Source organism: Engystomops pustulosus, chromosome 6 (assembly GCF_040894005.1).
Source record: "Engystomops pustulosus chromosome 6, aEngPut4.maternal, whole genome shotgun sequence".
Taxonomy (NCBI): Eukaryota; Metazoa; Chordata; class Amphibia; order Anura; family Leptodactylidae; genus Engystomops; species Engystomops pustulosus.
Genome location: NC_092416.1, coordinates 144,783,825 through 144,797,023, shown reverse-complemented (window position 1 = coordinate 144,797,023; position 13,199 = coordinate 144,783,825). Strand labels below are relative to the sequence as shown.

General features: G+C 42.9%; 1 protein-coding gene across 2 annotated transcripts in view; it reads right to left on the bottom strand.

Moving 5' to 3' along the window:
• TBKBP1 (TBK1 binding protein 1) overlaps positions 1 to 13,199 on the bottom strand; it is a 65,056-nt gene that overhangs the window by 49,656 nt on the left and 2,201 nt on the right. For both annotated transcript variants that reach the window (XM_072111593.1, XM_072111595.1), the window contains one exon: positions 2,206 to 2,301. In XM_072111593.1, coding sequence (XP_071967694.1) covers positions 2,206 to 2,301 — 96 coding nt within the window. The remainder of the gene's footprint in view (positions 1 to 2,205; positions 2,302 to 13,199) is intronic.

Genomic DNA, 13,199 nt, shown 5'->3' with positions numbered 1-13,199 from the left:
TTCGTTCAGTCCAGATGGCCAACGATGACCACAGCTTAGTAGTTTGCACACATGTAGCTGTCAGAGATATATAGGTGTGATGTGTAATGTCTACTCTAGTTGTCACACATTTAGACTACATGCACCAGAGCCCTGTGTGTGACCGTTGTTTCAATGACTAGAACATTGCCTTATGTACCATATATACTCGAGTGTTGCAGCACAGAAAATGTGCCAAAAAACCCTAATTCGGCTTATACTCGAGTCTATGAAAACCTCTGTATTCACCTTTCCGACGACCCCCACAGATCCTCTTCTGTCTTCTGAAGCTCCGACTTTGTCTTTGCACGCTGCTTCGCTCACACGCACTTGCTGACATCATAGTGTGTAAGGCTGACGTCATGGTATATGCAACGGCAGCGCGGGGACCCAAAACCGGAGCTTCAGAAGACAGAAGAGATCCTGTCGGGGGCATCGGAAAGGTGGGTAGAGTTTTTTTTGTATAGGCTGGGCATACTCTGGGAAGAGCGCTGATGGCTATATACTAGGGGTGGGGGGTTGGCTATATACTAGCAAGCAGGCACTGACTATATACTAGGGGCAGCAGGCTGGCTAAAAACTAGTGGGCAGGGGCTAGCTATATACTTTGGGCAGATGCTGCTGGCTATATACTGGGAGCAGGGGCTGGCTATGTACTGGGGGGTAGGGGGTGGCTACATACTGGGGGGCATGTGCTGGCTGGCTATATACCTGGGGCTGGCTGGCTATATACTGGGAGCAGGGGCTGGCTATGTACTGGGGGGTAGGGGCTGGCTGGCTATATACTGGATGTAGGCTGTGACCAATGCATTTACCACCCCAGGCTTATATTCAAATCAATAGATTTTCCCAGTTTTTTTGTTAAAATTAGGTACCTTGACTTTTACTCAAGTATATGTGTTTATTCAATATACATGTAGTTCATAGATTTTAGATGAACTACAGATTTTAGTAATGTACTAGATTTTTCTGGGGTAGGCTATACTTTTGCCAGGGTTTCAGATGTCATTAGATCAGTCTGAGGTAAATGTGAGCCTTAAAGGAAATCTACCACCACGGGTATACCTATTAAGGTAGATTGGGTGGTAGGTGCCTCTATTGTACGTGAGGATAGCCCCTTTTAAGGGCTAATCCTCACATCCCCTGTATCTTTTTATAACTTTTATTCCCCTAATATGCTAATTTTCTAAAGAGGCTACTGGGGTGTGGAGTAGCTGGAGCTGAGGCTACACGGCACGGCTACTCCACTCCCCAGTAGTCTCTATGATCCTCCTACCAAATATCTTCATTGAGCAGCTACGAGGAGCTGCGCGCCCTCGTCCGCGAAGCCGGCGTTCTGTGTATGCACAGAACAGCAGGCCTGCGGCTGCACGGTCACTGCTCCGAAGCCGGAGCTACTACGCATGTGCAGAACTCCGGCTATGTGGACTAGGGAGTGCAGCCCCTCGCAGCTGTTCACCGAAGATATCTGGTAGGAGGATGAAAGAGGCTACTGGGGAGTGGAGTAGCTGCGCCGTGTAGCTGCGCCTCATCTACGGCTTCTCCACGCCACAGTAGCCACTTTAAAAAATTTGTATGTTAGGGGAATAAAAGTTATGAAAAGATACAGGGGATGTGAGGATTAGCCCTTAAAAGAGCTATCCTCACATACAATAGAGCCACCTACCACCCAATCTACCTTAATAGGTATACCCGTGGTGGTAGATTTCCTTTAAAATGTGTTGTAACATATCTACAGCAAAGAATAATTTTGATATTGGTGTTCCCCGAAATGGTTAAAGAAATATGTAATATACACCGTTATGATTACAAAGGATGTGCCACATCTCCATGCGGTGTATGTGGAGCTCCAGCTGTTTGTTACCTTACTAGACCGTGTTTTTAGGAATGGCAGTGCAGTCACCTAGTGCCATTATTGTGTAACTTGTCACTGCCATATTGTTCTGTTTTCCTCTCGAGAATCTCCCCTCGGAGAGTGTGAAAGCGGTGGGTGTACGCTGCCATTTATGCAGTGTGTCATTATTACTATAAGTAGTTACTCCAGAAAGGAGCGAGGGGGTGGAATAAGATTTTATATACACATGAGTCATGGGGGTAGCAGTGCCAGCAGAGATATCTATACATATACATAACCAAGGAGAGGGCGGAAGCGGTGCCAAGCAATGCTGGAGACTCTTCCCCACTCACCTCATGTTGGGAGACATCATTTCGCAGCAGAGATTCTTCTTTAGTATCATACGGGGAAAAGTTCTGATCATCCTCAAATTCCGTGATAATTGGATACTGAGGGGAGAAGGAGAGAACTTAATACAGAATATGGAATATTAGTCATAGAGAGGGTCTGTAACAAATGTCATGTTGACAATATGGCATTTTATTAAAGAATCGTCGAATGTGTCTTTATTGCATTGCAAGATTTTATCATTTCTTTATGGATGTACAAATATCTCATTTGGAATCAATTAATAATGTTCCACATGCCCTGTGATTTTTTTAGGGAGTTTAATGCAGTTTTGACCAGAACAAGCTGTGGACAGTGTTAGGTATTATTTCTGGAGGTCTGCGTAATTATAGCTTTGTGTGTGTTATTAGTAGCAGCAGGACTATGGAAAATGCATTTATATTTCAGTATTGTAGCTGGGGGAGTTTCCTCACACTGTTGTGTTCTTTGATCTCTCCATTCAAACCACTTTGAAATGCCTCCCCCTCTGCTCCTCTTCCACTCCACTCCTTACCAGTGGCGTAACTAGGAGCGGCAGGGCCCCATAGCAGGCTTCAGGATTTAGGCTTCGGGGGGGGGGGGGAGACCATACACCATATACACATACCATATATACACATCACAGATGCAGCATATACACTCACCAGCCACTTTATTAGGTACACCATGCTAGTAACGGGTTGGACCCCCTTTTGCCTTCAGAACTGCCTCAATTCTTCGTGGCATAGATTCAACAGGGTGCTGGAAGCATTCCTCAGAGATTTTGGTCCATATTGACATGATGGCATCACACAGTTGCCGGAGATTTGTCGGCTGCACATCCATGATGCGAATCTCCCGTTCCACCACATCCCAAAGATGCTCTATTGGATTGAGATCTGGTGACTGTGGAGGCCATTTGAGTACAGTGAACTCATTGTCATGTTCAAGAAACCAGTCTGAGATGATTCCAGCTTTATGACATGGCGCATTATCCTGCTGAAAGTAGCCATCAGATGTTGGGTACATTGTGGTCATAAAGGGATGGACATGGTCAGCAATAATACTCAGGTAGGCTGTGGCGTTGCAACGATGCTCAATTGGTACCAAGGGGCCCAAAGAGTGCCAAGAAAATATTCCCCACACCATGACACCACCACCACCAGCCTGAACCGTTGATACAAGGCAGGATGGATCCATGCTTTCATGTTGTTGACGCCAAATTCTGACCCTACCATCCGAATGTCGCAGCAGAAATTGAGACTCATCAGACCAGGCAACGTTTTTCCAATCTTCTACTGTCCAATTTCGATGAGCTTGTGCAAATTGTAGCTTCAGTTTCCTGTTCTTAGCTGAAAGGAGTGGCACCCGGTGTGGTCTTCTGCTGCTGTAGCCCATCTGCCTCAAAGTTCGACGTACTGTGCGTTCAGAGATGCTCTTCTGCCTACCTTGGTTGTAACGGGTGGCGATTTGAGTCACTGATGCCTTTCTATCAGCTCGAACCAGTCTGCCCATTCTCCTCTGACCTCTGGCATCAACAAGGCATTTCCACCCACAGAACTGCCGCTCACTGGATGTTTTTTCTTTTTCGGACCATTCTCTGTAAACTCTAGAGATGGTTGTGCGTGAAAATCCCAGTAGATCAGCAGTTTCTGAAATACTCAGACCAGCCCTTCGGGCACCAACAACCATGCCACGTTCAAAGGCACTCAAATCACCTTTCTTCCCCATACTGATGCTCGGTTTGAACTGCAGGAGATTGTCTTGACCATGTCTACATGCCTAAATGCACTGAGTTGTCGCCATGTGATTGGCTGATTAGAAATTACGTATTAACGAGCAGTTGGACAGGTGTACCTAATAAAGTGGCCGGTGAGTGAATACATCACATATATGTTATATACATATGATGTAAAAAGTGCAGCATAATATGGATATAATGATGCCAATCCTCCACTCTTTAGTGTGTCAGGTCGGATGATGGTCCCCCTGACACTGTGGGCCCCATAGCGGTTGCTATGGCTGCTACCACTGTAGTTACGCCCCTGCTCCTTACAATGAAATGAGGGGAAGCGCCGTGCTGTGAGATCACATAGGAGTGCTCCAAGTCTCGTTACAATCCTGGAATATAAATGCATTTTTCTAAGTCCTGCTGCTACTAACAACACAAATCTATGGTTACAGCTCTCCAGTGTCATTATCAAATGAGGTGTAAGAATGAAAGCTCCTGACAGATGCCAAAACAGACACAATTGACTAAAATCGGTTGTGTTTTTTTTGTGTTTATAAAACGAATGTGTTAACGCAATGTTAACACAGCTGTTAACAAACTGTTCATGAACATGTGTGTTAATGCTTTGTAAACGTTTTGTAAATGTTGTAAAATGTTGACAGCAATGTAATTAGGCAAATCTCCTCTTCTCAGCTACTCTGATGTGTTTGATAACGCATGCGTTGACAGAAAGTGTGAGGGTGCGGTCACACATTGCAGTTAAAACAGCATCACAATTAGTTTTGAAGTGGGTTAAGGTGCAATTTCTTATTTTAACAAGTGATAGACAACAAATCAACAGGTGGACAACATTTGTTAAACAGGTGTCTCCTTCAAAATCAAATTCACCCGTTCAGTTCATGTCTTTCACCTGTGAAATTAACAAAACTGCACCTAAGACCACCTCAAAGCGGATTGCGATGCAGTTGTAACTGCAACGTGTGACCGCACCCTGATTGCAGCCTGAGGGTGCAGTCACATGTTCCATTGGCATTGCATTTTGAAACAGAAAGCTACCGGAATGGGGAGGGGTTTGTGCCGATTGCATCTCTGATTCCACAGTGATCAGCAACTTGCACCACATGTTTTGCATGGAAACCCAGTGGAAACACAGATGTGATCGGCACAAACTCCTCCAAATCCCGGTTGCATTATATTTCAAAAAGTAATAAAAGTGGAATTTGTGAACGCAGCCTACAAGTTGTAGCAAGAACAATCAGGTGGGGGTTATCCTTACAGAGAATGGCTCTTTAATAACATCAACAGACTATTGCATGATTTTTGTTTTTAAAACTGATGGAAAATACATAAATCCTTTATAAATACTACTTTAAACTCCCCCATATCCTTTTCAACTTCCTTTTGCATAGAGGAAATCCACAGGAAGAAGCTCAGGAAACGGAGGAATTTAAAAAAGAAGATCAGTAAAATCCTCAGAAAGAGAGCTCCTACGCCTTCACACAGCTGTACAGCTCACAGCTATGACTCCCAACTGCCCCATACACATGCACACTTGGTTCAGCTGTGATGTAATTGTAATGGGGAGAGGAGAAAAATCATCCGTCAGAAAACTCTGGTGGCATCTCCCGGGGGGCAGAAAATGATTCCACAAATAAAGGTCAGCATTCCTAATCCCTCCTTCTCTTGTCCTCATCTGCAGAGGTTTCACATACAAATAAGGGTGAAGACACACGTGGCGTTTTTAGGCCGTTTTTAGTTAGTACGTTTTCAGATCGTAAAAAACGCATGAGTTTTTGACAGGTTTGACCAATTATCTTAATTCAAACTGGTCAAAAACGCATGCGTTTTTCAAAAAAAAAAAAAAAACTGCCTTAAAAACGCCACGTGTGTCTTCACCCTAAGCATGAGTTTGGAAACGCAATACAACAGCTGAAGAGAGATTTGCCTAATTATATTGCTGTTTACGAAATGCAACCGCAACTAACACAGTGGGGCACGTTTACTCACCTGTCCTGCACGCTACCCCGGACTGTCTGACGATCCTGCGCTGTGGCACGATTCACGTTGCTCGTGCGCCCGATTTCCGTCGCTTCCCCGCTCAGGTCCGCCGGAGTTTACCTTCTTAAGTGCTTGGTATTGCGACACAATTTAAATGTTTAATCCCACGTGTTGTCCGAATCCTTCAGATTGTCTGATGGCCCGCCCCCCAATTTTTGTCGTGTGAAAACCGAAAGTCGCGAAATCCGATCGCGTGTGCCAAAAACCCCTCCTTAATGCGGGTATTCCGACGATAGTGCAGACCACGGACCCTTAGTAAATGAGCCCCAGTGAGGCACATTTACTTACCAAAAGTGCATTGTCTGACGATAACGCACTGTGCCGCTATTTACTTTTACGCCCAACATCATGAATGTGTCGGTTCCCCGCTAAAGTCCGACAGAGTTCACCTGCTTCTTCCTGGTGCATCTTACTGCTTGGGCTTGCAACACAAGCACGACACGTCCCCTGATTTCAGCCACATGGAAGCCAGAGCAGCTGCTCCAAAAAAAGATTGCGTGCACCAAAATCCCAGCATAGACATAAAATAACCCATGAGGGGCTCTTTGCGATGATAAACTATGGAATATTTTAGCGAAAAGTGGACTATTTTAGCTGGTGAATTTTTAATTCTGTCACTTATGTTCATTGCAAAGGGGCCCACTGAGGCTCTGTTGCCCAGGAGCCTATTGAAACCTGGAGCCGACCCTGGTTAACGGTTTACTTTTGTAAACAGCAATTTAATAAGGCAAATCTCCTCACTTCAGCTGTTGTAACGCATGCATTAACGCAAAGTGCGAAAGGGCCCTTGGGGTGCGTTCACATTTTAGTTTAGTTTTTCAGATGCAGTTTGTTAAGCCAAATGAAGGTAATGGGTGAGAACATATCATTGAGAGAAGCTGCTCGTCCTCTTTTTTTTCACTCCACTCCTGGTTTGGACAACAAAAAATGCATCTAAAAACCTGAACGTTTGAATGCACCCTTAAAATTAGCCAAAAGAGCATAATAAGCATAATTTTAAAAGTTGATTTTAGAAGGAAGGAGGCTATGGATAACAGATATAAGACTTGGATCTATAAGTGTCCCTGGTGTTCAGGCTTTATTTTGATGGTAGATTTTCTTTAACCCCTTCACGCTCCGCGGCGGATATATCCGCCACGGAGCGCAGTGACTTAGCGCTCAGTGGCGGATATATCCGCCACGGCGCTTATGCCGGCTCGGCTCTGGATCAGAGCCGAACCGGCATCGGGAAACACGGGGTGCCGGCTGTAACTAATAGCCAGCACCCCAGTGTAACACCCGCGATCGGAGTTGTCTCCGATCGCGGGTGCTTAACCCGTTAGATGCCGCGGTCAGCGCGACCGCGGCATCTAACAAGTATCTGGGGGGGTCTTTCCCCCACGATCGGCCCCCCCGAACCGTTTTCGGGGGGCGCCGATCGTTGCTATAGTAACTCTGGGGTCCGATCTGGACCCCAGAGTTACTAGCAAGAATTGCCAGTAAGATGGCGTCTGTGACGTCATCTTACTGGCAAAGTGCCAGCCTATGCAAGTGCATAGGCTGACACTGATAATACTCTGCAATACATCAGTATTGCAGAATATTATCATGAACAAGCAATCAGAGGATTGCTTGTTCATATCCCATGCTATAAAAGTGAAAAAGTAAAAAAAAAAGTTATTCAATAAAAAAATAAAGTCATAAATCACTAAAAATGCCCCAAACCCCCAAAACATATAAAGAGACATATAACTCAAAAAAAAAGTCTAAATCATAACACAAACCCCACATATATAGTATCACCGCGTCCGTAACAACCCGTAGAATAAAAGTAAATCATTATTGAACCCCCACGATAAACGCCGTAAAAAAAAACTGTTATAAACCCTCCAAAAATTATGATTTTTACCTTTTCAATCCCACAAAAAATGCTATAAAATGCGACCAAAAAACCATATGTACTCAGACATGATACTGGTGCAAAGTACAACATGTCCCGCAAAAAACAAGCCATCAACCATCTCCGTAGCCAAAAACGTAACAAAGTTATGCCACTTGGAAGACGGCAATACAAAAATTATAGATTTTTCCCCACATTAGGGTTTTGTTTGACAAATTTAGTAAAACGTAAGAAAATATATTCATGTCTGGTATCCCCGTAATCGTATCAACCCATAGAATAAAGCTAACATGATTATTAGTCTATACGGTGAACACCAAAAAAAAAAAGTCAAAAATCCAGTACAGAATTGATGCTTTTCTACTCCTGCCCTCAAAAAAAGTTCCTAAATTTTCAACAATAGGTGATACCAACCCCAAAATGGTAACAATGGAAAAAGCATCTCATCCCGCAAAAAAAATGCCGTCACATGGCCCCAATAACGAAAAAGCGAAAATTTTATAGCCTTCAAAAGGGGCCAATGAGGAAACTAAAATCCTGGCAGCTGCAGCGCCCTCCTTCCCTTCTGCGCCTTGCTGTGCGCCCATAAAACAAGTCACGGCCACATGTGGGGGGTCTTTGTACTCAGGAGAAATTGCAGAACAAATTGTATGGTGGGTTTTCTCTTTTTATATTTTGGAAATGTGTAAATTTTAGTGCTAAATGAACGTATAAGGGAACAATATGACCATTCTAAATTTCACCTCCATTTTGATTCAATTACTATGAAGATCTCAAGGGGTTAACAATCTTCGTAAAAGCTGTTTCTGATAGCTTGAGGGGTGCAGATTTGAAAATGGGTAGATTATATAGGGGGTTTTGATGCTAAATATGTAAAATTTCATTCAAAACTGTATTTATCCCCAAAATAGTCAATTCTGAAAATCCGGAAAAGCGATATTCTATTTGTAAGCCGCGTGACATCAAAATAAATTATCCAGACATTTCAGAAATTATGAAAATGTAAAGTAGACAAATGGGAAATGTTATTCAGCAACTTATTTAGCTGGTAAATCTATCTGCCTGAAAACGCAATGATTTAGAATTTCGAAAATGGCAAATTTTTCAAAAAATTTATCATATTTTCTTTTTTTTGTAAATAAACGCAAAACTTATCTGCCAAAATTTACCACTAAAATGAAGTACAACATGTGGGGAAAAAACAATCTCAGAATCGTTTTGATAAGTAACAGTGTTCAAAAGTTATAACCATATAAAGCGAAGCAAGTCAGAATCCAAAAAATCGGGCTGAGCCTTAAGCTGTAAAATGGCTGCGTCCTTAAGGGGTTAAACATAAAACCACTGCTAGAGCAACACAGTGTAGAGCCAGATTTATGACATGCGATTTTCGTAAAAAATCTGAAAAAAATCACTCCACTCACCACTGGTATATGTGCTTGCAATTATTGACTCATCTTGCAATTATTTTGCGATTACCGGTTAAAGGAAACCATTTGTTTTTCTGCATTGTGAACCAAACATACCATGACAATGCTGTAGCTACACTGATGCAGTGACATATCTTGTTTAAACCCTGATACAAGGTTTTGCTCAAAAAACAATTATAAAATTTAGGACTTTGGGAAAGCTGGGTGCATACTGGGTGCTGTGTTTCACTAAGCTTCCGGAAATGTCCAAACAGGATTAATCAACCTGAGCTGGATGATTCAAAATCAAATTTACCCATTCAGTGTATGCCTTTCACATGATAGAAAACGCCATAGAAGCGATCGAGCCCTCTCCCCAACATCCATCCAGACCAGATCTCCCAGACAGTGCAGGAGATGTGGATACTGCTCCTGGTCCGGCCTCTGTGCTCTGCAGCGGAACTTCCCCTCATACTGGAAATATTCGCATATATGTCAAGGCTCCTAATTTTACCACAAAAAAACTGGGAAAACTTACTGAATGGAGTACAAGCAGGAAATGCAGCCACTACTGTAATAAAATGTCCAGCAACAGCCGCACCCCATTAATGAAATGTCCACAGTAGAGCCCCCCTTTACTGAAATGTCCTTCAGAAGATACCCCTTATAGAAATGTCCACTGCAAAACCCCCCTTTAATTAAATTTCTACAGCACAATATCCCTTTAATTAAATGCCCACAGATGATGCCCCTTTTAATGAAATGTCCACAGCAGATGCCCCCATTTAATAAAATGTCTACCTCAGATGCCTCCTTTACATAAATCTGCTCCATCATTATGAAAGGTCCCCCCCAGATGCCACCCTTTAATGAAATGTCCACCCCAGATGCCCCCCATTAGTAAATCCTCCCCCCCCCCACAATCATTAATGCAATGTCCACAGCAGGGCCCTCTTGAAAAAAATCTATACTCACCGTCGGCTTCTTTTCCTCCGTCTTCTCCTTCCAGCCCAGAGGCATCACTATGGCGCGGCAGTGTCGTGGCCAGATGATGTTATAGTGTAAGGGCCTGTGCGGCGCATACACTATGACATCACACGGCTGTGACACCGCTGCATAATAGTTATGCGTCCGAGCCGGAAAGAGAAGACGGAGCCGCAGGACCGAGGAAAAGCCGGAAGTATAGCAAGTATAGGTTTTTTTTTTCTTAAGAATGATGGTGGATCTTCATATAGGGTCTATATATGAAGATCTTCCATTGGGAAAACACAGCATATAACACATTGGAGCACATTTACTAAGGGTCCACGGACCGCCGCCTTTTCGCAAATATTTCCGTTTTACGCCGAATTGTCCCGGGTTTTTTGCGCACGTAATCGGATTGTGGCCCATCGGCGCCGGCTTGCATGCGACAGAAATCAGGGGGCGTGGCCGTCGGACAACCCGACAGATTCGGAAAAAAATGAAAATTTTAAAAAACTAAATGTGTCACAAGATCACACACTCACATGTACTAGGAAGAAGAAGGTGAACTCCGGCAGACCTCGGCGCGGAAGCGACACCTGCAGGAATTTGGCCACACGGCCTTAGTGAATTGCACCGGACCGGAATCCTTGTCGGACAACGCACCACGGGATCGCGACAGGACCGGGTAAGTAAATGTGCCCCATTGTCCTTACAAGTCACCCATACAGTAATGGATTTATAAAGCTTTTTTTGGAACTTTTCATATACCAACAATAACATTTATTTACATACAGTGGATGAAATAAGTATTGAACATGTTCCATTTGCCACACTGGCAAAGAATTCAAGCCATAGATGTCCAAAAATGAAGTTATCTGTAATAATCAGAAAGAATAGTGAAAAATAATATCATCTGTTGGCCTATGAAAAGGGGTCTCATTACCAAGGTGCAGCACAAGAAATATCTCATGAGGGGTAAAACCAGGGGAAGAGAGGAAGTGCTCCTGCTCAGTGTAACAGCCCTTTGAAGCAACAGCACGGAGGGGCTCTGGTAACACCACTCAGTGCGCTTCTGGCTTTTTAGCATAATTTTAAATGTTTAATTGAAAAAGGAAGGAGGTCAGGGACAACAAATATTATGAGATTTCCAAGGTCACGGTGCCAGGAGCTATGAGTAAGTGATCTCCATATGGTTGTGGGTGTCATGTGACTATGTTTCCATATATTTGCTGACAGCACTGATCTGAGCATGTATGAAAACTGATTTTCATGCAGAAGTTTTTTTTGTGTTAAAATGAAAGATCCCTGATAGACCCAACGGGGCGTCTGCCAAGTGCCACTGGAATGGTTAGTACCCCGATCCGGCAGAGAATTGTGAAAACAGTTACACGGATCAAATGTGAATAGAGACTTGTGATCAAGCGCTCATGTGACGGCATCAAGGGCTTCAAAGACCCCACAAAAAAAAAAACAATAAGTTGAGAGCACTTTTTGAGGGTATAGCTATTATTGTATAGATGTGTCATATCTGTGGCTTCTCTTGAGTAAGTGATGAGGCTGTACAAGTATTCCTATGTGATAGAGCTGAGCGGCTTGAAAGCTTTACGTTGTACACAGACAGATAAATAATCACTCCCTGGGCTATTACATGCCCTACATAGCATATAGTTCCTGTCTTTTTCACTGACTATTTTATGACCGGCTCTCAAGCATTTCTTTTTATCCCATTGGCTGTCACCCCAATTTTCTCTTCGGACTAACAAAATAGTTGTAACAATATTAGATCTCATTGCTATTGTTCTCTTTCTGGAGCATCATTTTGTCATATAATGTTATTCCACCTGGAAATTTTGGACAAAATTGACAATTAGATATTACAATTTCACTTATTTGGCAATTTATTTGTACATTTCTATGAAGAATAACATTATGATGCGGTTCAAATCTTATTCAAGTGACTTGGGTAAAGCTGCAATACCAGACTCTGCCTTTGGACAACAACGGCGCTGTTTTCGGGAGACAGTTGACATATTTTTGTAATCACTTTAATCCTACATGTCACCGCTAAGTACCAGCTGTTCAGTGAGAGGATCTTGCCAAGAATATTCCACTTAGAATATTCCCATATCTCAGCTTCCTTGTCCCTTGTGAGAAGGATAACAGGGGAGGAGAATTACAATCTCAGCTGAATTTCCATGAATTCAGCCTTCAGTCTTAGAATCTACATTATCCTCTAGATAATTCCAAGACCAATATTATCTGCACTATGGGGTTCTGCCGTTGTTTTACATGTTAGAGCAAGAGAATTATCACAATATTGGATATTTCCAATCTTTTTCGGAAGTTGGTAACCAAAACAAAACCTGAATTTTTAGCAATGACAGATGAGAACAACTTTAAAAATGTTTAATTTTTTGGGGACAGGTGCTCCACGCAATCCTAATTTGTAGCTTCTACCATTTACCTTACATGCCTGCATAAACAATCTCTTAAAGGTGACCTGTTACCATGTACAAAATCCAGAATCCCCCTTATTTGATGGATGCCCTGTACCTGATCAAGCTTGTGTTTCTATTTTTAACTCTATCCACTGATTTATAGGATATGACCCCCAGAGCCCATATTATCCAAGGGGGAGGTTACCTTATATTCCCATACAGTGCACAGACACACTGACCAATTTGCCGACCCCTTGGTTGGTATGAGATATTTCACAGGTAAACTTTTGATGGCCATATCTTTAGAATGGGTGGATGTAATAACTCCAGACGGATTGTCATTCGGTGAATTTGGTAATTTATTTGGTTACCCCTAATAAACTTCTGATGTTTTGTGGGATTCCCAGACCATGTAGTATCTTGTCACTATCAACACATCTACGATGCAATAAACTTTATTGACCATCTTATGTACAGTATATCTCTATGTCCTAGAGATATA